At 37.7% G+C, this 27,568-nt stretch overlaps 5 protein-coding genes across 19 annotated transcripts in view; 2 read left to right on the forward strand and 3 right to left on the reverse strand.

Moving 5' to 3' along the window:
• Nucleotides 1–702: 702 nt before the first annotated feature.
• On the reverse strand, nucleotides 703–18,320 carry LOC143150399 (phosphatidylcholine:ceramide cholinephosphotransferase 2). Of its 13 annotated transcripts, none has more exons than XM_076318635.1 (7): nucleotides 14,372–14,888; nucleotides 4,739–4,916; nucleotides 4,302–4,678; nucleotides 2,012–2,222; nucleotides 1,476–1,750; nucleotides 1,188–1,363; nucleotides 703–994 (listed from the first exon to the last, which is right to left on the reverse strand). In XM_076318635.1, the coding sequence occupies exons 1-7, from the start codon at nucleotides 14,469–14,471 to the stop codon at nucleotides 839–841; spliced, it is 1,473 nt and encodes a 490-aa protein (XP_076174750.1). In that variant the 5' UTR covers nucleotides 14,472–14,888; the 3' UTR covers nucleotides 703–838. The 13 variants fall into 13 exon arrangements, with proteins under 13 accessions (XP_076174750.1, XP_076174752.1, XP_076174753.1 ...); XM_076318637.1 differs by lacking the exon at nucleotides 14,372–14,888 and adding an exon at nucleotides 12,816–12,820; XM_076318638.1 differs by lacking the exons at nucleotides 4,739–4,916; nucleotides 14,372–14,888 and adding an exon at nucleotides 17,748–18,320.
• Nucleotides 10,147–20,527, forward strand: Elob (transcription elongation factor elongin B). Of its 3 annotated transcripts, XM_076318652.1 has the most exons (5): nucleotides 10,147–10,436; nucleotides 14,930–15,289; nucleotides 19,348–19,612; nucleotides 19,709–19,802; nucleotides 19,973–20,527. In XM_076318652.1, exons 3-5 carry the CDS (start codon nucleotides 19,610–19,612, stop codon nucleotides 20,245–20,247), a joined length of 372 nt encoding a protein of 123 aa, XP_076174767.1. In that variant the 5' UTR covers nucleotides 10,147–10,436; nucleotides 14,930–15,289; nucleotides 19,348–19,609; the 3' UTR covers nucleotides 20,248–20,527. The 3 variants fall into 3 exon arrangements, with proteins under 3 accessions (XP_076174767.1, XP_076174768.1, XP_076174766.1); XM_076318653.1 differs by lacking the exon at nucleotides 14,930–15,289; XM_076318651.1 differs by lacking the exons at nucleotides 10,147–10,436; nucleotides 14,930–15,289 and adding an exon at nucleotides 17,586–18,600.
• A 375-nt stretch (nucleotides 20,528–20,902) lies between these two features.
• LOC143150401 (esterase CG5412) lies at nucleotides 20,903–23,236 on the reverse strand. The gene is made up of 6 exons (XM_076318650.1): nucleotides 23,143–23,236; nucleotides 22,876–22,914; nucleotides 22,645–22,804; nucleotides 22,316–22,510; nucleotides 22,095–22,235; nucleotides 20,903–22,031 (listed from the first exon to the last, which is right to left on the reverse strand). Exons 2-6 carry the CDS (start codon nucleotides 22,900–22,902, stop codon nucleotides 21,889–21,891), a joined length of 666 nt encoding a protein of 221 aa, XP_076174765.1. The 5' UTR covers nucleotides 22,903–22,914; nucleotides 23,143–23,236; the 3' UTR covers nucleotides 20,903–21,888.
• A 53-nt stretch (nucleotides 23,237–23,289) lies between these two features.
• Nucleotides 23,290–25,179, reverse strand: Mora (cysteine and histidine rich domain containing protein). The gene is made up of 4 exons (XM_076318649.1): nucleotides 24,772–25,179; nucleotides 24,074–24,636; nucleotides 23,769–23,957; nucleotides 23,290–23,677 (listed from the first exon to the last, which is right to left on the reverse strand). The coding sequence occupies exons 1-4, from the start codon at nucleotides 24,848–24,850 to the stop codon at nucleotides 23,492–23,494; spliced, it is 1,017 nt and encodes a 338-aa protein (XP_076174764.1). The 5' UTR covers nucleotides 24,851–25,179; the 3' UTR covers nucleotides 23,290–23,491.
• Nucleotides 25,180–25,421: 242 nt separating this feature from the next.
• Nucleotides 25,422–27,568, forward strand: part of Tace (ADAM 17-like protease Tace) — a 4,148-nt gene continuing 2,001 nt past the window's right edge. Inside the window, exons 1-8 of the mRNA XM_076318634.1 lie at nucleotides 25,422–25,835; nucleotides 25,924–26,062; nucleotides 26,134–26,234; nucleotides 26,318–26,439; nucleotides 26,645–26,795; nucleotides 26,866–27,050; nucleotides 27,124–27,318; nucleotides 27,422–27,560. Of these exons, the coding sequence (XP_076174749.1) occupies nucleotides 25,778–25,835; nucleotides 25,924–26,062; nucleotides 26,134–26,234; nucleotides 26,318–26,439; nucleotides 26,645–26,795; nucleotides 26,866–27,050; nucleotides 27,124–27,318; nucleotides 27,422–27,560 (1,090 nt within the window). The 5' untranslated portion in view covers nucleotides 25,422–25,777. The remainder of the gene's footprint in view (nucleotides 25,836–25,923; nucleotides 26,063–26,133; nucleotides 26,235–26,317; nucleotides 26,440–26,644; nucleotides 26,796–26,865; nucleotides 27,051–27,123; nucleotides 27,319–27,421; nucleotides 27,561–27,568) is intronic.

Genomic DNA, 27,568 nt, shown 5'->3' on the forward strand with positions numbered 1-27,568 from the left:
AACTAGAAAGAGAACCGAAACGAACTGTAATTGACCAATTCGAATACAAAAATCGCGATGCAATTAATTCGGTTGACTTTCGTCGGAATAAGGCGTGCCGCCGTTGTATTAAGTATAAACGCGTAATCTTGGTATTTGGAAGTCGATTAACATTAGAACGCGTTTTAAAAGATCAGCCAGAGGAAGGTTTTTGCGGCAAACAAAGCTGCGCGTTCGTTCGCAGCGACGCTTTGAATTTTCCATTCGTGTCGTTGTTTGAAACGAGAGCTACAAAAAAATTCGCCTCTTGCGTTAATTCTATCATTAACAATGACAATTTTCGAGTGTTTCGCACACTTGACCGCGTTGCGATACAACGATAAATTTACATCCTAAGTATTACGCATTCGGAGTATCTGAAAATAGAGATATCTAGCATTTATTTTATATACTAATCTGCTCGGTAACTCTCGGACACCTCCCTCCAAGTGAATTCTTCGTGAGGACTAATTTCGGTCTATCGTTATCTATCCCTTACATTATGTATAAGTCGTATCAAAATCAAGGAAAAATAGGTTTCGCGATTGGACGATAACGAACATGACGGTACACAAGCATCCTTTTGTTTCGCTTATCGTTCGTGTTGTAGTTTTAAGGAAGTGAACACTGCAGAAACCTTCGTCAAGTCCCGAAACAAAAGCTTGACGAAAGCTTGCGCACATATCTCGCACCACTTTCTAGTAAAGCTTTATCGCCACATTGTAAGCCTAGTACGTATACATATATGTTTATATATATACAAATACAACAAAAGTAACTCCGTTGTTTGACAGCCTCTATCGTGCGATTAAGACGGACATTAACTGTCCCGATTAGGGTGCTTGGCAAGGAATCGTCGAGGCCAGGGTAAAGGCCAGTCGTATTGTCGTGGCACTGTGCCGCCCACATTTTTCTCAAAATATTTAAAAATAGGAAACCACCAGAGCCGGGCCAAAAAGTTGCTTGGTTCGTATTGCTGTAAACATTTGAACAAAATTTCCTTTAATACACGCAATTCTACTCGATATTCTACTCGATATTCTACTCGATATTCTACTCGATTCGATTTTCGGAACACATTATATTCGACCATAGAAACCGCTCAAAATGAATTTCACAGCGGATCGTGGATTGTTTTAGAAACGTGTTAATAGAAAAATCAAACTCACCTTAAGATGCGAATTATTAGCTAACGTATGATAAATATACCATAAGCGCGTGGTTACGTAGTACGCTATGAGGACGTCCACGGTATAATGTCCATGAGCCACTAAGACCATAATCACCCCAACGAGAACAGCAATGCCTGCCAGCCAATGAATCGGTTGACATCTTCTCGGAGAATCTAAATTTTAAGCCATTCCTTTTTAGTCCTCTCGCGTGTATTTTCAAGTATAAATCACATTTCTTAATATCGCGAGCGTTATAAATAACCGTCGTACGGAGAAAGTACGTACATTCCTTGATAATCAGGTAACTAAGTACAAGCACGACCGTGTGACCACTGTAAATGTAATCCCCGCAATAAGTGTGCTTGCCGTTTATAGACAAACCGAAGCCAGAGATGAGCTGCAGAACTCTCTTCATAACAAGAATCGAACTCGTGTTATTCGCTTTCGGGCTGCAGAAGTACGTCTTACTGGCTACCGGCAGTACCGTCACGTACATCGTGATACTTCGCATCATGTACAACAACCCCATCAAAAGAAACACTCGTCTAACAACGATAAATCTGAAAGAAACGAAGAGGCCGTTGTAAAATGTTAAGAATTACGTAAAAACCTCATTTTGCAACATTTTGCAAGTTGCAATTAAAACACCATAAGTGACAATCGTCGGACATATCCTTCTCGAACGCGTAAAAACTAAGAAAGTACAATCAGAAACTTTTACATCGTGCCAGCACTGAATATTAAAATCTATTCGCATTCTATTTTTACAAATATTCAATTTTTTAAGCAAAGCTTCGTTTATATTCTTATTCGATACGTACCTATGTTTATGAAAAATAATAAAAACCATCGCCGAGTTGGACATTATCATGATCAAAACTTCTGACACGTTAAGGGCCCAATCCTGAGCGGCGATATTGTCCAACACCACATCCGGGAGCGGTCCGTATGCTTTTCGATCGGGGACCCGTTCGTGCACCATTGCAAGGGACGTTGTGGTTAATATGAAGTTCACGACCATGAATAAAAATGCTGCAACATAAACCAATGCTCTAGGAGATTTCTAAATCCAGCGAGCGTAACAATTAAATTGTTTCAAAGTACTTGTATCGTTCGTTTCCGAATGATTAAATAAAGGTTAAAGGTTAAGGGTTAAACGATAATGGTTACAAAACACTCGAGAATGTAATCTGAAAAATAGACATCGTCGACGAGTCGAAGTTCGAACTATTAAACTTTCACGACGAAAAACAAATAAAATAAAATCGCTCCATTGTTTAATTTAAATATCGACCGATCTTGTACAACGAATCGTTGAACCTGTCTCGAAAACTGTCACCCAAAGACTACAAACTTTTAACATTTCGTTAAAAAAAAACGAAAGTTAATATTGACCGTCTCTATGACAGGTTTCCGGTAACGAAGCGTCTTCCTTCGGAAGCAAACATTTTCATGCGTACGAGTAGAATCGTTAAACGCGTGACGATAATCGCAAGACTCGCTTACAAGTATCGCCTCGCGTATGTCCCGTTTTTTTATTCCCTGCGAGGAAATTAACCGATGATCCAATTGAACCGCTAAACGAATCGGACGTAGAATAAAGTTCCAAGAAACCGTACAATAGTTAAATTTAGTCGAAAACAAAACGTTCATATTTTCTACATACGTCGATATGTAGAAAATAAATCGGTACGATTCAAGAATGCGGGTCACCGTGGTAAAGTTGAATATCGCACGTGCATAGAACGTAACAACAGAGATCTCGGTGCACTTTACTTTTCTCTGGCTTTCCGCATTGAAACGGAGCTATTCCACTTCGCTCGGCTATACTTCCTTTGTCCCGAAAATATTCTGACCGACCGTTCTCTTCTACGTACTTTTGAAATATTCTTTTCCACGTCGATGTGGCGCACAATATGTACATATATATATACACACACACACACACGCGCGCGCGCGCGCGCGCGCTCACGCAAAGGTTTCACGGTGAACATTAACCAAAAGCTACGACGACGAAACTCGGTACCACGATAAAATTCGCGAGAAATGGCTCGAAGCCAAAATCTAGTTTCGCGTTCTGGTTTTCAACAAACGAGGGAAACGTTTTTAAGAATTCACCCTTAAAGTCGTGTGTCTGCACTCTCTCGCGACGTTTCGTGAAACAGATTGCCACTTTAATCGTCGAACGATTCTCGTCCCGGTACAATAGGAAAGAAACGCATCGCGGATGATTGTCGCGAAACAAACGATGCGATTATTCTCCAAAGTCTCGCAGTATATTGTAAACGTGTCGCTCGTCGGACCGCGTGACAAAGTTCAGAAACAACTGGCTAACGGGATCAACGGGAGCTCGTTTCAACGGCTCGATCGCATTTGATTGATCGTTGAGAAACGCGAGCGACGAGCGTAGTTTGTTACATCAGGCTCCGGTGCGTATCCACGGCGAATGTCAGGCCACGCGTTGCGACCTCGATCTCGATCGACACCCCGTCGCAAGAACGAATCGTACGCGAGCAACTGTCCTGAACAGTTCATTGCCAACGAAATTACAGGAAAAGTCCTCTTTCCCCCCTTTTACGTAACCGTGTCGTGGATATCTTATTTGGAGATCGTTATCGGGCGAACAAGAGATATCGACAAAATCGACGAATCTAACGTTCGTCCGTGATTCTGTATCCGTAACCAGCTAATTTCCTCGCAAATTTGTTGGAAAACTTTTCGATTCCAGGCAACGTACGGTAGGCCTTGGAACCACGACGGATTTCTGTACACGTAAAGGTCGAACCAAGGCTCGAAATCTCATCTCCGAAGTGAACAACTGGTTCGTTGCGTTAGCAAGTTCGGTGCTTGGCCGGCGTGGTTGAAACAGATTACCACGGAGAACGGAGAACGGAGAACGGAGAACGGAGAGAGACCGATTTGTCGCGCTGTTCACCCTGTTATAGCCATCGAACGGACATTCATTTCTCGAACGTTCCACTCTTAAGAAACGTATCGCTCCGGGCAACGCTCGATAACGATTACGCTGCGCGTACCAACACGAATACGTTCCCCTTCTAAAAGCTGTCGTCGAATTCCGAGTCCCGATAGAAGGTCCTTCGTGACCCTTACCGAAAAAAGTTTTCCACTTCTCTTTAGGGAAACGGGGTTCTTCGCGAAGTGGCGCGGGCATGTCGACCTTAACAACGCCATTCCCGGAGCCGTTCGGTATACCGGGATGTCGGCCAAGACCGTCGATCTTCTCGTCCTCGTCGTCCACGTAATAGTCGGAGCCGGACGCCACTCCGGACCACTTGTCCTTGCCTTTGGTCGGTGCACCGGGTAATAACGGCTGCCGTTGGTAAACATCGCTCGACTGTGCCATTCCGTTGCTACTTCTATCAACCGCCGCCTCGACGTCCCTCTCGTGGCCCTCTCCGGCGCCCAACGGTCTATCGAAGCTTCCGTAATCGCTGTGCAGACTCGTGACCTTGGGGTCCAATACCATCCTGCGAACAGAACATGCGGCTAGAGTCGCGATCGTTCGTTGTTCCGCGTGCCGGACGTACGAGTTCTCGCCGAGCACCGAAAAATCCCCCAACGATCCGGTGATCCCGAGAATCAGCGGACCCTGGCGCACAGAAGCACGCACTAGCAAATTCCGAAAAAGTAGCGACATATCACAGACGCGAGCACTTCGATCGTCTGGACGAAAAATCAATTTTCTTCGATCTCCGTAATATTTGCCTAAATTTAAAATGAAATTTATTACTTTCTTTCTACCGTTTCGATCGACGAAAACATCCACGTAACTCTATCGCCCCGTTCTTAGGCCGAGTTATGCGAGGAAGCGTAGGACCGACAACGTACAATTACAAATGAACAAACGTTACACGTGTACCTAGGTACGTGTGTGTGGACGCGATCGGTGCGGACTGATTCGATCGCTTGAAATCCTCTTTCCGCACGATTACATTATCGACGAATTGAACAATTTATCGAGTCTTGTTCAATTCATCGAAACAGCTCCAACAGGCAAACACGTGTTTCGTTTAATCGACGAGCGACGGAGCACCAATAATCATACGATAGAGAACGATCGACAAGTTCCTTCGTCACGCTTCTCTATTAAACAATTCCGATAATAAAATTCTACAGTAGTCTCTTCAATTATTTTCAATGTCTTCTACCACCACAGCGACATTTCGCGATAATATCCGAGCCACGAAAGAGTACGCGTTCGCTGATATTAGAGCCTGCCGATACGAAAGGAGGACGTCGAATAAAAAAGGCGAGAGAGATTAAAGGAAGAAGCACAAAAGTTTCTCGATGATCTAACTTCTTTTCTCGATCTCGTCTTCCACAGCCGGTGGCCAATAGCCTCGATTTTTATTATTCGTCTTGGTAAATTTGTCCGGAAATTAATCCAAGACCCTACGGTTATCTGATCACGGTTTGAATTTAATTAACCCGAGCCACGATCGTTCGTGGTGATAATTAACGTAAATCGTGGTTAATTGCTAATTTATCTTGACGCGCGTTCAAGTGCCGAGTAACGTCGCGTCGTTTCGTGAGAGACGCGGCTCTGCCTGTGCTCTGTGACGAAACGTAAAACGTGTAAAGAAAAAAAAGTTGCAACGTGGGTGGACAGTGTGTAACAGCAACTGCTTGTAGGCGGATCGTTGCTGTTGCATACTGCGCGGATAGAACAATAAGTCCTGCGTGGATAGCCCGGGTCTGAACCTCAAACCGATCATAATCGGCGTCTGCGAATAACGCGACTCCGATTAGAAACAGAGCTCTCAAGGGAATAGAATTGCGTCTAAATTTTTACGCGACTCGAGCTTCAATTCGTCTAATCTTCGACGAGTTTGTCCTGTAAATTTTCGAAATGCTCGAATTATAGAGCACAGCGGAGTTATCGAAGCGAGTAGTATCGAATCCGTATCGAATCCCATACCGAACAACGGGCCAACAAAGTTACAAATAGATAACCCGGTCCTAGGAAACTTCTTACGAGAATTGAAACTAAATAGCGATTGATAATACGCGAAACTCGTGTATCTTGACTCTGCCGCTCGATAAGCGGACCAGACGAGACCTGTACGATCCTGATCTCGTAACATTTCACATCGGTAAAAATTAAACACCCGAGAAATTAACGGCATCAAAATATATCAAATATATTTAATCAATGTTCCCGCGCAGTACTAGGGAATAATATAACGCCAAACGAAGTTTAACCGAACTAAAAATATTTGAACCACGTCGAATACTCGAACGTATTGAATACCTCGAAGACGCTGTGCCCGAACATCCGACATTCTTTAAAAATACACATCCTTTATCGTGTAGTTAGTTCTAACGTCTTGGAAATATCATTCCGTTGGTCTTTCTTTCTTTTCTTTATTTTTTTTTTTTTTTTTTTTTTTTTTTTTTTTTTTTTTTTTTTTTTTCTAAGAAGGCACTTGAGAAACATTCGAAAAGTACGCGACGCAGCTCGGAACATCGTGCGTTTCTTTAGAAATACCAGAAATGTCCTTAAAACGATAATTGACTCGTGCCCTGTTGAAACTGGCGACGACGAGCGTAAACGAATTAATGAAATTACGATTTATTTTGTTTGAAAATTGCTAAACGCAATCGTAGGAATTCGCGACTACGCTGCCTCGAGAAGCTTAACCCTAATACCAGCCGCGGCACCGTAGTTATCATGCGCAGACTCTCCGTGAGAGAAGCCTTTTATCGGCAGACAATAATTTCTTTGTCGTCCGACGCTGATCCAGCTTAATTATAACTTTGTGTCATCGTGTTGCTCGTGACCCGGGTCGAATCGTTCGATGAAATAAATTTCCATTGCCTCGGTGATTAATTCAATTAAAAAACGACCGACGATTATTTGTTTCTCCGAACGTGAGAAATTTATTATACCGTTCCTTTAACAGCACATTTGCTCCATGAAATATACGTTTCGTTTTTCTTTTTATAATATGCAACTTTTAGAAAATTGATGCACGTACTCTTACCAAATAATTAACTATGCGGATACACAGGGTGTCCGGCTAAAAGTATACCATTTTAATATCTTTGCTATTTTTGCCAAGTGGCTACTCTTACTTGCTCAAGTGGCTATTCTTTGAACGATGGTCGAATGGATGGACGCGAACTACGCATGTTTACCGTGAAACTGAAAAGTCCGTTTGCTCGAGGCAAGAATTTTTATCGTGCACGAAAGTCGAAGGAATCGGTACGTGAATTTTCTCAAACGGTCGTTTAAAAATATTTATTTATCGCCAAGCACACGGTGTATTAAATCATTGAAGTCGATCAACTGTTTATTATCGATTCAACGGTATATCCACGACACGTGGAGATACCGGTGTTAGTTCAGCAACAGGTTAATAAAGCGTAGGATGATGCGCCCGCACGTGAAATCTGAAATTAAACGCAGAGGAGCGAAAGCGGGGAAACTTTGATATTGAATCGGTTTTTCGATCGCAATATAGTATTCATGAATTGCGCTCGAAGATATCGTGGGGTTGCAAAACAAAGAGGAAAACATCTTTAACCGACTAAAGATATCGGTCAACGAAAACGTTTTAACGTTTAAATTTTTATGCAAATTTTATTCGTTATTCGTGGAATAAAGTTAATTCGAACTACTCGAATTCAGTGAATAACGCATAAAGTACCTTTCGTTTGATTATTTCTTTAAATAATTTTCTATCCAAATAATATCCATCGCTGAGGCAAGATAATGTAACGATTATTTACAATATTTCAAATCGAATAAATAAGAAGAAATTAGATACCTATGTAGATACATCATCGGTACTTTCCAAGATTAATACGTTCGAAAGCACTAGTGTTAGAATCTTTAAAACTGACAAATTTCACAAACATTAAAGTAAAGCATGCTGAAAGTACTCAATTTATAGTTGTTTTCCATTAGGTCGTTACGCGTACTTGGATTGCTCTCGAGTGTCAATATTTAATAAAACTACAGCCCTCTGCATCGAACTTCTCAATTACATCGTAGACAATTTTTATCGTCATGAAAAACCACTACCGTCGCCTACTTTCGCATGCAATTTCGTTCACAATCTATTTCTATCGAGAGCCCATTGAACGGAATACTCGAATATGATTGACACGCGTTACCTTTCAACGTTCGTACTCTCGCTCTCTACGATGGCCATCGTTCGAAACTGTTCGAGCACGTGGATCGTCTGCCGAATTATTCGATCAAGCCCGAACCCCGGATCTTCTGTGAGTTAGAGCACAGGAGAAAGTGATCTAATAGCAAAGAGTGGCCGTTAATCCATTACAAAGCAATAGAAGCACCGGTGTATGTATCATGCACGAAGTTGCAAACGGTTTTGCAACAGGTGAGTAACATTTTCGCAAACTAGAAAAGACTGACGTTCGAGCAACGACGGAACGTACATCCCTTGCGATACAGTGGTGGTGGTAATGGTGATGGTGGTGGTGGTGATGGTGGTGGTGGTGTCGTAGACGTACGACAATCTTATCGGTTTCAACGTAGAAAACCGCGCACCGATAAAGATAATATATTACATGGGTGAGGCGAAACGGGTAGGGCGATGCAACCAATAGGCGATTCCTCGTGTAAAAAGTCGAAAATGTGGAAATAGTTTCTTTTGGCGTAAAGTTTCGTTCCTGAGAAAATTAAATTGAACTCTTTACTGTACGAATTTCTAGATACTCGGTGACCACAGAAATATTTCATAGGTGGGACGCGACACAAAAATTACAAGAAGGTGCTTGAACATTTCTTTCCTTCTTTCGTTCGTACATACGTCTAATCGACAATTTGAGGAATATTCGACGGCCTATGTTCAATTAAAATCGAACACCCAATATATACAACGGCACGAGCGGCTTTTACCCGGCGCGATGACTAATTAAAAAATCACTCATCGCGAAACAATAGGTTCGTGCTTTCGAAAAATCCCTCGGAAACGACGAGAGCCGTTGGCAGAGCATCGCGACGCCCTTCGATTTGCATGACGCGCGATTCCATCGATTTCCTATACGCGTTTATTTCAGTATTCGTCACGAATACATATATCGCTCAGCGGATATTAAACGCGAATCGCTCGATAAATATACATATTCAAAATAATGATTTTGAGCAGCAACGGAAAAGAAATTTCTATCACTTCGTATAAAAAGAAACTATTTCCAATGAATTGCACGTATCTCGTTATTAGAACTACGGTATTAAAACACCATCGATTTTACATTTACTATCGAAGAAATTCAAATTACGATCAAATATCCTTTGTTAAGTCCAACTGCTATTTACTTGCACAACGAGCTTTGATTCTCTACAGTTCTAACTAGTTTTATATAAAGAAAAAAACCAAGGAATCACTACCGAAATAACGCTTCGGAGCAACGAATAAGGTAATAAGGTAAGGAAGTGAGGAAATAGAAAAAAATAAAAGTAAGCACGATGTGACGACCGCGCGACCAAAAACAACAAGCGTTTCTCTAGCGCTTGAATTATAATACATAAATCGTTCCAATACGTCGAGCGTTAACGGGGAACAACGTCCGTTATCTAAACGATCGTCGAATTCGTTCGCCGTTACGTCAAATACAAGTTACGCTTGCGCCTCTGCAAGAGCTTTTTTTTTTTTTATTATCTCGATCCGATTGATACGTACCATGTATCGGTGAAACATGGAACAAAAGTGAACGTCACGTGACAATCGCAAAGATACCGTGCCCCTCATCGAATTGATAAGGTGCGAACCAGTTACAATAAGAAGTATCGATTTTCGTATACGCTTCCGAGTTGTGTGATTCTAGAATGCAACGACGAATCGTTCGATGGTGAACAAGAAAAAACCAGAAGTTCGTAATTACGCAACAATTGTGAGACTGGTAGCTACGCACGCGCGCCTGCGCGGCTGCGCGAGTTAAATCATCGTTTTATCCGACATCACCGAGTTAAATTGCAACGACACATCTTAAAGGATCATCGGATCTTTCGATGGGCAGGGAAAAGTTGAACGCCAGAGAACCGATCACCGAAGAACGTGAAAACACTCTAATACAATTTAATAACTCTTGTTACGTGACATAAACAACGGTGTGTCGAATGACGAAGCAACTAAAGCGATTGTCTTCAAGGTTGACGACGAGTCGTTAAGACACAAACGAGTCCGAGGAACTTGAAGATCGAAATTTTGGCAGAATCAGATCCCATGGCAACAAAAAAAAGAGCGCGATTTTACGGTACGTAATGACTAATGACACACGTAGAAGAAACCGAACAAGTCGTACAGATTTTTTATCGTAAACGAACGATACGGAACAATTGTTTAGAGGAAAGATTTCCTTCATTCGAGGGTGGACATACGAAACTTTTTAATTTTTTTCCGCCGAGTTCCCAACACTTTCGATACCGAGATTCGAACATTTAACGTCGCGACGCAACGCGTGCTAAAGTCCCACACTCGCGTTTGTTAAACACATTCACCCATTTGCGTTCACCATCGATCGATCGAGCACTTACGAGCACGCAACACCAAAGGGATGAAAATCTCGGGGTTAACTATGTTTGAAAACAAAACAAGCAATAAATTCAAAGAACTATCTACGACATAATTGCAGAAAGTAAAGATAGTAAAATAATCGGTAATCGAACCGAATACAGACTAGACTACGTTAATAAGGGTATAGAGCTGTACCTAGCTCGTGCACCGTAACTGTACACGTACATATATACCTCCATTTCCGCAGATAACATTTTCTTTAATCTTTCAAAGTATATTGTATTCAACTCGGGTGTAACGAAGACGAATTATTATTATTATTATTATTATTATTATTATTATTATTATTATTATTATTATTATTATTATTATTATTATTATTATTATTATATTATTATTGATTTGCTTTCTGGCGAGTTCTATCGATTCGACGCGATACAAAGAATCTGATCGAGTGTATATAAAGTCGATTCGTTTGAAAAAAATATATAAAATTCGGCAAGGAATATAATTGAACGAACAAAAGAGTCGAGAACGATGAACGTGAAACGCATCCAAGTTGCATTCCCTAACGGACAAAGAAGACGTCATTCGCGACAATTCCGGCGAACTGCGAAAACACAGCATTCGTTACAAGAGTCGCGTTTACGTCACGTATAAACGAAGTCAGTTCGTGACTCACTTCCTTTTTCCCCGTAACTGATTCACAGCTCCACCTGCAATAATTGACGTACTAGATGGATCTTCGATTAGCAGAATGGCCGTTCGACGAATCGTTCGTTCAGTTTTCGAGTACCACGCGACACTCTCGCGACTCGAGTCGGTAAACACATTCAACGAGATACCCATCTGTAGACTCGCATGGGTAACAAAATATCTTTAATGTTTATAAATAGACGTAATCTGTTTCGAAGTACGAAAACGTTGCGTGCCACGACCCATTCGTTATCGAAGCCCGTAATCGTGATCACACGGCCGACGGTCCACGTCCATAAAATCTGATATCGCTAATCACGCTACCGCTAATCGCGTCGAATTCAAGTTGGCGTTTGTCGCAGTTCAACGATTTCTAAAGTGGAGCTCGATAACCGTTCCCGACCGACGAGAGACACCGATCGCACCGATCGCACCGACCGCATCCTCGAGACTGGTTAAATAACCGTAACGCTTGTTTACCGGCGTTTACACACCCCTGTAATTTGAATAGTCGACAATTTTGCACACGATGTAAGTCGAAGCCACGCATTACGAACAAAACGACCGCCCATCCGTTACTCCGTTCCTCTTGCATTAACGATAACTCTAACTTTTCCTCAATTTCCTGTTCATTGTAGGTGGTATCGATTCGTAGCTCGCGAATATACAGACACGGTTTTAAGCGAGCAACATTGTCCGAGAAGTTATTTTCCGACAAATGAAAAACCCGTCGAGGCTACCACTAATTGGTAATTACGAACGAGACGATCGAATCGATGGTAGTAATTTCCAACCCGCTCGGAATTGCGTTGACCGTCGGGTTAGCAGATACATGCCGAGCCATTACGTTTTCACAAAATCACGCCGAGAATACCTGGAGAGGTCCAGATCATGGAGGAACAAAATAAACCGGGAGATCGTTTCTGGCATACTCGACTTTCCTCCGTCTCGATGCACCGTCGAGCCGGGATGAGAACAATTCGATTGGCAGACGGCCGAGTTCTAAATAAAATTTCTTTACTTTTCAAAATTGTTCAAACGCGAAAATTGTTCAAGATAAATAGAAATTGAAAATATTTTATAAAAATTTCCAAAGAGGATCTCTCGATCCCTTGGCCACCGTTAGCCCGCGCCAGCGCGACAAAGCTGTACGTATCACCGAAGTACGCGATATTTTTATAAAACATTTTTCCATTTAGCTAGATTTCGTATCGTTACCGAACTACATCCTAATCCGAATTTTGTACTTTCAACTTCCTGTGCATCTATTATTCGCGATGACTCAACACTACGTTTCTCTGTATATGCACTCCATTTTTATTTTCGGCTGAACGCGACACACATATTCCGAAAAAACACTTATTCCGATCCAATGTAACGAAAACGAAAACGCATTTCGTTGTCGTAGGTTTCTTCAACGTACAGTGACAGAAATTACACCAGAAATACCGAAACGCGATCGAAAGGTTGACACGCAAATGAATAACTTCCGTCTCGTGTGTCGAAACGTCAACTAGAACGATACTTACTTATTACACGTGACCGATAAATTACACAGATAAATACATACGCTTCGTTCGCCACGCTGGTAAATTTTTATCGAGCACAGAGAACCTTAAAATCCGCGTTATTCGTATGACGTAAAGAAAAAATAATAGCTCGTTTACGTAAGTCATCGGTGAGTAAACGTTCTTCACAGCCACGCGAAAGCGTTCAGAAAATTGAAGCGATGCTTTCGTTAAATGTTGTCGATCGGACGTTCACGACCGTTAAACGCGTACACGGGCGACGAAAAAACGTAAGAGAACCGGGAATGGTACGCGAATGAATAGTTTGTTCACCGGTATTGTCTACTTACGCGTCCAGCAAAATAACAGTTTGCACCAGCTTCATGTTCGCGCGCAACGTAAATACTACAGGCCACAGCACTCGCGGTAAGTAGGCGAGGGAAAAGGAGGAAGACGAAAAGAGAGACCGAAACAGGTACAAAGTCAGGAAGAGAGGGAACTAGAAAGAACTGCACTATGGTATGCGATTGGTAAAGACCAGCGTCGCGATCGTATTATTGAAAACAGTACTATAGTCGTCCTACATGCGCGTCGACGTGCACACGATTAACTCTATCCGGTAAGGCAAAAAGGCTGGAAATCGAGCGGAATACGACTTCGGTCGCGATCAAGAATTTCATTGACGCGTAAACATCGAGGGAGTGCCAGCGAGCAAGCTGGTGTTCAGTGAATGCACAATCGCATGAATCCGAGTGAAACAGAGAGAAAAATGAACGTCGGTAAACCATTTGAAATCGTATAGTCGCGACCGCTATTATTCGATCACGTTTCGGGGTCGTGATTTGTCTTGTATTGTTGACGGCACTTGGCGTGCTTGACACTCTAAAGCGTACATCGATGAAGTCTGTACATCCACATCGTTAAATACATTCCCTCACTGACACGACGAACTGATCGATCCTCGATGTAATCGGAATCCACATACGGCGTCACAATTTTGAGTCAAGGAGTCCAAATCGGTTGTGCAAGGTCTCGTGAAAGGTACGACGTCAAAAAACTACTCGAATCGTGTAACTGCGTCTGCAATGCTTGGTCAGGTTTAAAGGTTCCTGCACGATTTACGTTACCGACGGTACTCGAAATCACGAGCGTCGTTAACAATACTCGTATCTTCGCTAGACAAATACAAGCCGGTCCATATTGAACGATCAGGGTTTTCGCGACGAATATCTCAGCGACGCGATTTTGATTTATACTGATCGAATAGAAGTCCGAATCGACCGTGCAAGGTCTCGTGAGAGGTGTGACGCCAAAAATACACTGCGCAACTGTAACGTAGGTAAGCAGTCGGAGTCGAATAGCGCGCGCTGTTCTCAGCTCGACCACTCGGTGCACGTGTACCCGAATAACCGTGAATACGCGCGCGCGCACTCGTACACAGACAGGTGGTTCACGGGGATATCGCTTGTACCTTGTCGCCGCCCTTCGACGAACGACTGCGAACCATCGATCATCGGTTCCGAAAAACGGAACGCGACGCACAATAATACCGACTCGGATGAAATTTCCATGACGTTTTTACACTTTTCGACTGAATACCCTGACGCACTTCACTACGTATCTATGTATGGTAGTTTTCCCGCGTTTCGGCGACGTTTCACGGTGAATCTCGCTAAACAATTTCGCTCCTGTTGCAAGACCGACACGTCGATCGATCGAATTACACAGTTTCCTTAAAAAAGCGATTTCGTATACACCACAGTATCCTCGTGAAAAATACACCGAGACATTGCCCTCCAAAAACACGATGATTATCACGAAATATCTATATATACATCGTTATTTAAATTTTACGTTCTTAAACAACAACACTTGTAGTTTCCGATAATGGCACACATCTTCTCGTAAGGAAAAAACACCACACGTTACGATGTAATTAATTATCGATCAGCTTGTTTCCTTTGTCACTACGAAAACTGATAAACATTTAGATTAGGAATCTCCGACTTACGTGAAACGCTAATTACAGATCGCGGTTAAGGCGACCCCTTACTAGAACGCGAGAGACACCGTGCTCATCGGTGTCTCGCCGATGAAGCCCGCAGAGAAACTGCTCGAAAGGTTCGACGTACGTATCGCAGGAGGAACAAGGAACTGGATGGTAGGAGAATCCAATAGAGATGGGTACGGTCTTGCAGCTTGCATTAGGTTTTACAACTGTCAAGGTCAGCTGCTTTCCATAAGAACAGCGACGTAAACGTCTCAACGAGTGCTGCTCAATTAATAGAGGAGAACAAGCATTTGCTCGAAGAACGTCGCAACGTTGACGGAATTATCACCTTGCCTCGCGTGCGTGCATCGTATTCTCAAACTCGTTACCGACGAAGACGTAAGTTTTTTTCTTTTCCTCTCGAATTCGTCATTTCCTTATGCACGATAAGCACCAAACGTGCTTATTATTTCATTCGTTATAATCGTACGCAGCGATCGCACGTGGATCTTTCGGTCGAAATTTTAAACCAATCGTCGTTACTTCTTACGACCAAAGTAAGAACGCATCACGATTGGCTGAAATTAGTTTTATCGCGGTCAATGACCAATCGAATCGTTCTTCGAACGAGGAATCTCCATCGGGAGATGTAATCAAATCGTCAGCTGTTCAGCTGACCGTTCCTGTTTAGGACTACAGGTAACGCCACGTCATTATTTATAATAAATACATGCAAAAATATACATTTCTTGTAAACCAATTATCTTTTATACTCTGTGAAAGCAGAGTTTAAGCCAGGGTCCAGGTGCTTCGTACATATTATTATCGTTATCATCACCGTTATTGTTACCGGATTTTAATAATTTTATCTCTACGACAAATAGTATAAACATGGCATTAAAACCGCTTTAACTGCACAGAAAAAAATTGTTTCGTTTGAAGACAATATTAAGATTCGTATCTACGAAATAATTTAACTCCGATCGCGACGACAAAGATGGTCGAATTATACGACTAAAAATAACAAGGTTATCTTTTCGCAAATGGAATGTGTTAAAACTCCAATTCGGTGAACTCTGATACTTGATTGTATTGTATCGTATGAGCATCGGTTTTATGCTTACTTTTAACATACGCAATTTACAAAACATGCACAATGCATATCTGAAAGTCTGACGTATATATGTACGTAACGGAGAAACCGTTGTTGTTAACGTTTCAAAACAGCCAAACATTATTAATAAATCTGAACGATATTGTATCGGTACTAATATCTCGTACAAACAAAAAGTGGCGTCAAATTCCACATTGTTACAATTGTGAAACGGTAATGTTATATTTCTACTTAAAACGTACAATTAAGTACCTTAGCTATTTTAACGTTCTGTAGAAGACACAAATAGAATGTACTGCGTATTCGGAGCAAAATTGTGTCATGCAATTACAACATAAGGTAGGGATGACTAATATCGATTCGTACATCGGCGTAACATGATTGTTTACAATCTGGAATCAAGTAGCTCAACGCCAATATGCAGATATTACAGTGAGAAAACGAAAAACTGGCAGGAACAGTATCGATACCACTAGATCAAATATCACCATACCTTGTTAAAGCACTGGGCAATTCGACCTTGACAGGTAATCTTAACTTGTGCATTTTATTTGCTACATACACGCACTACTGTATCTTTTCAGTCTCTCACTACTTCGATACGTGCTAGAGAAGCGTGCGATTTACGGCGGACGGTTGTAACAGATACATAACCAATAAATGTAGACCCGACTTCGTTTGAACAATGCTTTCCACGAGTGTGCAACAGGAAGGCAAAACACGTTTAACAAACAACACATAAACTAACCAACAATACTTCAAAGGGGAAGAGTTCTAGTGAATGACTTTTACATGGACACTTGGGCGGCTAATGACTTCTTTCTGGCTCATAATCGTTCAGAGATGCTTGGAAACTAGATCTATGACGCAAACTCATATCGTGATCACTCTATCGTTTCGAATTAAACGGCCAGCAGTTCGATGTTCGTTCACCGCACTCACTGTCCACACTCATAACGTTTTTCTGAGATCTACTGTAACGTACAGTTCCAGGAAATTGACACTTAAACAAAAAGAAAAATGAAGATGGCGTCAGCTACAGGCCCGCAAACGAGAAGAACAAGAAGAACGAGAAGGACGAGAAGGACGACTAGAGAAACCCGAAGCGTTCTGACTGAATCATCACCACTTTTCCTCTCGTATACACGTACATACGGGACACCCGATTCTTTAAAGTGGCACGCACATAGCGGCGATCATTGCAATCAGTTGAAGTTTGCTACCGACAGCTGTTAATCGTTGACTTTATCGACTTTACTTTATCAGCGGCAAATTCAAATGTTTCGAAAGAACACATTGAAACACTTTAATTCTAATTTTCCTTAAACAAACAATTAATGTGACAGTTATTATTCTTATATGAAAATGTTGCGAAGATGAATATAATAACAAAATTATTGACAAGCAATAAAGGAAAAAGTAAACTATTCGATCAAATGTTATTTTAGTTCGAAAATAATTCTAGTACGATGGTTGTCGTAAGCCTACTTAATTCATAAATTATAATATACATTTTGGATAACCGCTATATTATATTTTTAATGACAATTCAACGATTCAATTAAATGCTGTCAAAAATGTGTCACAGATCAGCGAAATGAGAATATGACACGATTACCTTGCCGTTGATCCAACGTCACCGAAAAGTATTGACATTTAAACGGAATATCTCTAAACCGGCTTAATATTACGGACAAGCGCTAAAGGCATAAGCAGCTTGAAAATGCACGATCGCTTGCTTACCTAAGCAATGCTTTCCTCCAACAGTAATCCGTTTCGATTACGAGCAGCTGTAATTTCATCATATACGTCGACGTTGCTCAAGGCATATAAGATCGTCGAACACGTCGGCCGGTAACCGTCCGAACGTCAATCAAGAATCTCTTCACCTCCGCGGTTTCTATGCGTATGTTTCCACTGTTCGGGGCGCGACTCGTGGACGACCTAATTCACGGTTATCGATCAATCGAAATGAAAACGTGCTCGTGCACGTTGAAGTAGACGAACGAATAACGACTGGATAAACCACAACGTAGACTTCCGAGAAGCTTCCTTTATTTCTTCTTTTTTGGGAGAGGGGAGGACAGAGAGATAGATAGATAGAGAGAGAGAGAGAGAGAGAGAGAGAGAGAGAGAGAGAGAGGTCTTTTCCTTTAGAAACCGTCACACGTTGTACGAAATTTCAATCACGATACATCCACCGCACACCAGGTTATATATCGCGACAGATCTGTTCGCGTTTTGCTACAACTTCTCGTTAAATGTTCTGGCGATCTCGTGGCCGTTTAACTTTTCTGAAGAAGTGGTCCGCGGACGAGTGCCACGGTCGCATCTCGTCTGGTCGTAGTGAAACTCGAGCTGTGACCGATAGAATAGCAAAGCTTTCGTCGAGTCTCCGTTGGAAAGCCCATGAGCGCTGCACAGGAGGTCATTATGAAAGGCGCAAGCGCTCCTTCATAGATCGCGCTTTTCTCATGGACGATTCGGTGGACTGATGGAACCAGTGACGTCATTGCGGAAGGGAGATTCATTCACGAATATTCGACACCCCCGCATCTCTGAGGCCAAGGACCTTCACATGGACATTACTAGCCACGTATAATCAGCGTTTTAATCATGAAAAATATTTTCCCAGGAATTAGATCCCACAAACACTTTTCTAACGATATAATGTACTAGAGTTTTAAATTGTTATATGTCAAGATCTGTTTCCTTAAAAAGAATCTAACGTGAATTGTAAATAATACGATGTTAAATCAATTCGTGTGACAATAGAGCCAGAATATATGGCAAGAAAAAAACAGACATAAGTACAGACTAGAAACAATCTTTTTATTTGTAAAAGTATTTACGAATTTAAATGTAATATTAACACGTACAAAAATTTCCGAGCAGAATTTATATAACAGATCGCAAAAAAGACATCGTCACAAATTTTGACAAGTAACGTCATATTCTTGACACGATATCGACACTATAGTTAATGAACTTATTTAAATCGATCGTATCTTACAATTCGTACAAATATAAAACTATTTGATCTTTATTTGAATACATATCCCTTTGAATTCAATGCTTCGATTCATCTGATAAATTGTCGAAAAAGTTGAAATGGATTTATTGAAATGGTCTATATAAATTCAATAATAATAATAATAATAATAATAATAATAATTGTTGTTGTTATTTACTATGTATTGTCATTTTTGTACATGTTGTACTAACAGAGATCAAAACACAAATAACTTTAACAACATCTTTTTCTTTCCTGATCGGCCAACTATATCAATTCAACGTATCAATATATGAATAGGTATTCAAATAATGTCATTTCTGTTTTAAGGATTCGCAGTTATTTGTAAAATATAAAATCGACTTTTGATTGGCTAAAATGACGTGTAACGTGCCAAACATAGTTTACGTTTGAAAAGAAGAACCAATCAAATAACGTGTTTTATGTGACCATGATGTTAGCGAATGTCTACCTTATTTTAACTTTCTACCTCTAACCCGAGAATCTGCAAGTAAACAACGGTCAAAGGAATACTGCAAGAAACTGCGTAGTAATTGTCCCTGTCAGTATTAGTTGTATAGTTAAATACATAATGGTAAGTTTTTCTCAACATCCTATTATTTCTCGTAGTACTTATCCTATTTACTTTAAGATAATATAACCTCAAATACAGTCTAGATTTTCTTCGTAGGATGTATTTCTAATGATTCGACGAAAAAATATGACAATATTTACCGATGCAAAGGATAATACAACAGTCATTGAACTGAAGAAAATTATAGAAGGTGAGCGATACATAACTTTTATGTACACAAATTAAAGAAGCAGTATGTGACAGTTGAAACAAGGACTGCTAATATTTTTATTTCTCACTTTACAAGTTTTTGTACAACTTGATAAATGTCCATAGAATATAAACTAAGATAATTAAGCAATAAATTTAATTATCACATAGGTATATTGAAAATACCACCTATAAATCAAGAGTTGTTCAACAAGGATAATGTTGCCATGTTGGATATTAAATTTTTATCCGATTATGGACTAACATCTGCAACTGCAAAGCCACAATGTCCCGCATTAGTGGGATTAGCTTTGCGTCAAGATAATGGTCAATTTGAACCTTTAGAAATGACTCCATTCTCATTACCACCGGATCTACCAGATGTCATGAAATCTCAAGAAACCAATGGCTTGGATCAGATGCCTTGTAACAATATTAATCTGTGAATGAGCTGACAATAAGGTGTTGAATTCGATATAACTTTTATGATTGTCGGATATTTCAAAAAGTCTGACAGCTTAAGCAAACATAATGTGAATATTAGATATATGCAACTTTATATGAATATTAAACGTGCCCTGAGACTTTCTAATTTCCTTAATAAGAGTACTAAGTAGTTATTAATCTTTTTGATTTCTGTTCTTTTTTTGTGCATAATGGGGAAGTACTGTTTGTACTTGAACAATTGACTGAAAACAATAATAAAACAAAGTTTATAATACAGTGCATCACTTAAATTTATTACAATCTTTTGTAGCTACAAAAAAATTTCAACACTTTGTTATTAATGCCAAGACAGACCAAATACCTCAGTCATATGTAATTTACAATTGTAACTTATATCATAGTATTTTATAATATTTTCAATCTATTTATTTCTTATTTGAATATATCTTATTTAATTATAAATAATCAATCTCCATCAATTTTCAGTTAAACTTTGAATATATGTTTTAAACTTTTCAAAATATATATAACAATATCATTTATTATCCAATGTACAAAACTAAGAAATATTAATTATAAAAATTTGGAATATTGATTTTTGCAATTACAGAATAGAAATTTCAAAATTTCAAAATATGATGAATTATAGTGTATGTAATTTTAATATATTAATGACATTCTACCACTATAATAAATTAGGTAAATGATTATTTTAAATATAAAATATAATTTTTCTATCAATAATATTTTGTTATATTATATTTTTTTAAGAACTTTATTTACATATGCTTTAATCTATTTAATTATAATTTATTTCGTATGTGGACTTACGAATGCAAAGTTCTATGCAATTTATGAAAACATTAAGTGCATTCAAAATGTACAGTATGTTTCAAAATCTGTTGCGGTCGTCCCAAAAATAATTGCGAAACGAAACGTTAAATGAGGTCTAAATTGTTTGGACTGAACTAGCTATTTAAAACACTGAAAAGTCAATATGTTACAACACATTAATTTACATACTATGCAATTTGTTTACATTCAAACACAATATTATTAAATTTATTGTAGGCATTACTAAAGAAATTTAAGTGGCAGAATACTAATAACCTAAGTACATGCTACTCTAATAATAGAGTGTGTAATAAATCAACATTTTTTAGAATTGAAAATAATAAGTAACTGCAACATACAAATCAGGATAGTTGATATGTACTTTAGCGTTTAACTTGTTACACATAAAACAGACTTTATTCTAAAAATGAAACAGTATAATTTTGTATGAAGATACGCATAGAATATATAACTAATCTAAGCAACTTGCACAGTTTATTCTATTAGACAAAGTACAGTTCGGTATAAATAGTAAATGATTGTGTATTATAAATATATTTTATAAAGTCGTTTCAATTTATTACGTTCTTGTTTCCTTAGGTTGTCTGCCATATAAATACCTAACTATACCTTATTAATGAACTTCATCTCTAATGCATATTGTACGATATTCATTTATAGTTTATTTGAATAAATTTATTAATATCACTCAATAGGAGTTATATTTTGCAATCTACATAAGCTTTTACTCTTGTTATATTTATATATTATACCAATTTGTGATTATTATATAATATAATCAGACATTAATGATTATCTTTGTTTTTATTCAATAACATTTCCATAATAAATTCTTTATAAAACTCCTTTTTACTTGGTATATAGTGACCTCCTTTGTGTTTCAATTTTGTCTTATTTATAAACAATTCGCTAACTTCTTCTGTCATTTCTATTTGGAAAAGCAACATATTAGTAGCTTATATTTGTAATAACTTATCAAAGACTATCTAACCTGTTGGGATAATTTGATCAGTCTCTCCATAAATATGTAAAGTGGGTATACTCATTTTTTCATTATAATATGTTACATGAGATGTACATAATGACTGAAATCCTGATATAACAATTGCAAAATCAAATTCAATGTGCAGTACTGTAAAATAAATATTTTGTTGCAATCTAAACTCTTTCATATAATTCATAGTTGCTCTAACATTTATGTGATACACTTACATTTCTTTTGTTGCATAGAACAAAGTATAATAACAAAAGCGGCTCCTTGAGAAAAGCCTAAAATACCATCGAATGGGCCAGATTCTTGAAATGTTCTTTCAATTAAAGTCAAACTATCTTCAAAACCTACAGATAGATTGCTTGGTATAGTTGCTTTAAATATGTGGTCTTGTGTATTAAACCACCATGCATATCCTATAATATATGATACTAGATTACTTTCTAATGTACTAGATAACCTTTCATAGATTGATGGGATAATTATTACAATATAAAAGCATTGGTCTTAATTCTTCATTTGATCAGCCATAAATTTTATGAGACGATACCTTCTTCTGTTTTATCGGTACCAAAATTACTTTCCATTGGAACTTGATGCGGTGCTCTGAGAAATACAAACTCTACTTCTTTCTTAAATCCTTTTCTCAGTGATCCCAATTTCTTCTTGAAAATAACATCTGATTGAGCATATCCATGAATAGCAAGTATCTAAAATAATACATATTACGAAGAATATTATTTTGATTCGTATTTAAATATGACTATTGACAACTACTTACACGTAATTTACGAGACAAAGCAATCATTGTATCTCTGAACTAAATCGTATTAAAAAATATATTACAAATATTTAATACTAAATCCAATAAAGGTTATTACAAAATCATTTTTTAATTTATTTATGATTTTGAAAACAATAAATTTAATAATTTTATAATAACATATCTTCGCATAGCAAAATATTTAGACACTAATGACAAGAGGTTAGCTTCACTCTACTTTAAGCTTTACGCAAAAGCCGCGTGGAAACCAAAATATAAACAAACCGGAGTCGAGCATTCACATTATTTTCAAATTAAAATTATATTTCAACCAGTATATATAAATTCTGTAAATTTAAAATAAAATAGTTTATATTGATAATAATATACTATTGGTGGGATCACTATAAATAAAACAAAATGCATTAAATATATTGCTAGACTTTTTCTATATTTGTCCCTATAAAAATAACAAAGTGAATACTAGGTATTCCTATTTTTTCGGCAACGTAATTTTGACAATGTTAAGAAAATAAAATTTCTTTACATCTTTAAATTAAATTGTTATCCTTAAAAGTAACATAGGTACATGAATTACAATTATGCCTTTAACGGAATATTGAAATACTAGTGCTTAAAGGTCACTAAGATCAACAGCTGCCACTTGTGCGCTAATATTCTCTTCATTTTGGGTATTTTCTTTAGTTTCTGCTTTATTATGGAAATACAGCTTTGTCCACGATCCAGGTTCAGCTTTCTTCAATTTAATTTCTACTTTAGTAGGAAGCATGTTAACACTGCTTTGGGTAATATCAACAATCTACAATGATACAATTATGTACGCAATAACTAATGAAGGTAATTCTTTGAATAATCATTTAAGAATTACTTAAAAGATTTCAAACACATACCCCTCTTAATTCTAAATCAAGAGTATATTTTGAATTATCTTCTACAAATGACAAATCCACACATAAACGTATAGGGTTTAATTTAATGATCGACTGGTCTGGTTGATATTGTTTAGCAAAGATAGAAATTACAACAAATGTTCCTGTTTGATGCCAATCCAATCTGCACTCTTTCTTTTTACTGGTATTCTGGAAAGCAACAAATTATTTATTTTTTAATGATAAATGTAATAAAATATTTAACTATTTCCATTCATTTGTAATTATGAATGATTTATATCAATCTATTACTAATGTGAATATACTTTGGAAACCCATGCATGTTTTCCTTGTGTACACCCCGGTTGTTCTAAAAATGTAGAGAAGTCTGTAGTTTTCTTTCGGCAGCATGACCAATACTTCATCCCTTCGTGGAAGATGGGAACACCAGGATGATGATTGCATATTTCATGATCTGACACAGGACCACTATATATACTTTTACATGCATTATTTTTACAAGTTTGTCCAATTTCAACTTCAGTTTCAGATACATTTACAAATTGTGAAGAAGTTAATCCTTTAATCTGTTCTAACAATGTAGGTGAAACATTTGGTGTTATGATAGTCTGCGGAGTGTCAAAAGGAGGCCTTTCTAACACAGGTCCATTATTAAGAGGTTGAACAGTTACTTCAATTATTTCATTAGCCTTAGATTTGTCAACAACAGGTTTCTCTGGCTCCAATGGCTTTACATTGGAATGATACGATTTTGTACATCCTTTGATGTTCAAAAACTCTGTAAAATCTGTACACTTTTTATTACAACAAGACCAGCCTTTATAAGCATCATGAAATATTGGATACCCAGGATGGTGAATACAGTCTCCTGAAAATATAGTTGAATAACGATTTTTCGCATGTGTGGTGTTAACTACTGAAGAAATAAATGATTAATTTGCTTCTTTATCGTTTCAAATAGTTATATCTTCAAGTTTCTTTCATGCAAGACTCATCAACATACCTTCCTTATTATCGTTCGGATCAAATTTTTTTCCACAGCCACGATTATAGCAATGCAACAAATTTATCTCCTGCGACATTTCGAACTCTATCCTAAACTCGGACCCTCAAATCGACATTTACGATCAAACTAAATATAGTCAATTTTGCGACATGCGTTATACGAAAACTCGATACGTCACTTTGAGTAACTGCTGCATCGCTCCCGGCAAGGAAGATGTACATATCATACATACACATTATATACTTGGCACCACAGATTCATGCCGCGTGAGAAGAATTATTAAAACCTATTTCCCTTTCTTCATAGAAAGTTTCCAGTGTCACGCAAATAAAATATTAAATCGTGCTATTTATTTTTATGGTGGGTTATTAATTTAATGAATAAATACAGATTATTCATAGTGAGAAAGGAAGAGTCACCTGACGTCTGTACCAACCAAAGTGCCTCCTTTTTAGCAGGTATCTTTCTTGATTGGTAAAGAAACTGGTGACTTTCCCCTCTTGCAACATGTATCAATGTCTCTAAATATTTACATTTTAACTATGACATACTAAAAGGTTTCAAGTAAGTACTTATATGTACAAATTAACTGGCGATCAATAACAAATGATAAATAATAATCACAATTTCCATCTGGTCATCTTCATAGATCGTCAAACATGTAGATAATACAGAGAGTTTTGATCGTTAAATCTATCATGACGCTTGTGCGTCACTCCATTGGTTAGAAAATCTGCCACAATGTTACTATAGTAACACCACCTACCATTCCAGTCATATAAGAACTAAAAGCTTGTCAAGGCTCGCTAAGGAGAAGGGGATGAATTTAGCGTTCCGAATTTCCCTCAAACGGAACGAATTAATCTTTCCGATTGTACTTTACTTGAAATACGTATGTAAAGACAAAAAAAAAAGGAAAGAATAAAATTCATATAATATGGAGCACAGCTTTCGAAATATAATATTACATAATATGTTAGTGATATAAGACATTCTTACGGACATGGAAATTCGAAACACATTCATAATATATTACATGCTTTTTACTATACAAAACAGTTGTAAGTTTGTCATATCAAACTTTTGTTACTCTATGTCGTGCAATTAATTGCAGCTTGCTGATTTATTGTGGAAAATACATTATTATAGATGGTCTTGATAGAAATTTAAAATATTATGAAACCCTTCATGCATCCCATCTTCAACACAAAATTGTTAAACGGGGTGTTCAACACAGTTATCATCCTTATAACAAAATAAGTGAATTAGAATTTTATTCTCACGGACGGTAAGATTATTATTTATAACAAAACCTTCTTCTCCTTTGGAAAAATATACATATTAATTGTCAATTGACAGATATTTTCGTTTAATCTTAACACCAAGAAGAGAAGTCATTCATTCCAAGTTTAAAGCATATGAAGTCAACGGCGAAGGAAAGGAAAGAACTATACATTTAGGTAAAACAATATCAATATATGTAAATATATCTTTATACGACTAATATTTAATTTAATGTACCTGTAACGCATTTTCTTTTAAGATCATGAAAGTTTTTATCATGGGCGCGTATTTGGTGAAATTGATTCTCATGCACAAGTCCATATTGATAATGGAATTCTTACAGCCAGTATTACAATTTCTGATGAAACTTTTCACATTGAGGTATACAATAATATTTTTTTTATAAACTTTAACATGATGTAATTTAATGCAAATTTTTTGTATAATATAGCAATATAATAGGTTGTTCAATAAGTTTTATAGAACGACAAAACTTATTGAACAGCCTAGTATAATACATCAATTCATTTGAAAAATGTATAAAATTTATCATTATACTAATAGTAAAGTATTCGTTTTGTTTCAGCCTTCTTGGAGGCATTTACCTCACTTAGGAAATGAAACAATGATTATTTATAAATCATCAGATGTTAAACTTAGTTGGGAACATTTTCAAGATGGCGAAGGTCATACGCACGGTGTACCCAAAACCTGTGGATATGTAAAAGAAGAATTAGGTTGGTTATTGTTTTGCATAAATGATTTCATTGAATGATATTATATTCTTATCTAAGATCCATGTTATAGGCATCCCAGTAAATGATGAAAAACAAACTGAAAAGCATTCTGATAAACATTCCAGAACAAAAAGACAAACAGAAACTTACGAATATACTCCAACAAAAACTAGATGTCCTTTATTATTGGTTGCTGATTATCGTTTCTATCAAGAAATGGGTGCTAGCAGTACAAAAACAACCATTAATTATTTGGTAAGTAAATATTTTATTTAATACAAAAATGTACTGTTTCATTATTAAATAAGAATTTTTGTACGCTTTATAGATAAGTTTAATCGATAGAGTACATAAAATTTATAATGATACTTTATGGCAAGAACGGCAAGAACAAGATGGATTCAAAGGAATGGGTTTTGTTATTAAAAAGATAGTAGTTCATAGTGAGCCAACTCGCGTTAGAGGCGGTGAAACACATTATAATATGGTTAGAGAAAAATGGGACGTGCGCACATTATTAGAGGTAAAATTATAATTTTCCTTGTATTTATTTGAAATATCTTTACTGTTTTAGTTATAAGAGTGTGTTTTAAAAATTTTGTGCAATTCATGTTAATGGTATCCAGGTATTCAGTCGGGAGTATAGTCATAAGGATTTTTGCTTAGCTCATTTGTTTACTGACCTTAAATTTGAGGGAGGTATATTGGGATTAGCATATGTTGGATCACCTCGTAGAAATTCAGTAGGTGGAATCTGTACACCAGGTACATAA

The sequence above is a fragment of the Ptiloglossa arizonensis genome, chromosome 8 (assembly GCF_051014685.1).
Source record: "Ptiloglossa arizonensis isolate GNS036 chromosome 8, iyPtiAriz1_principal, whole genome shotgun sequence".
Lineage (NCBI taxonomy): Eukaryota > Metazoa > Arthropoda > Insecta > Hymenoptera > Colletidae > Ptiloglossa > Ptiloglossa arizonensis.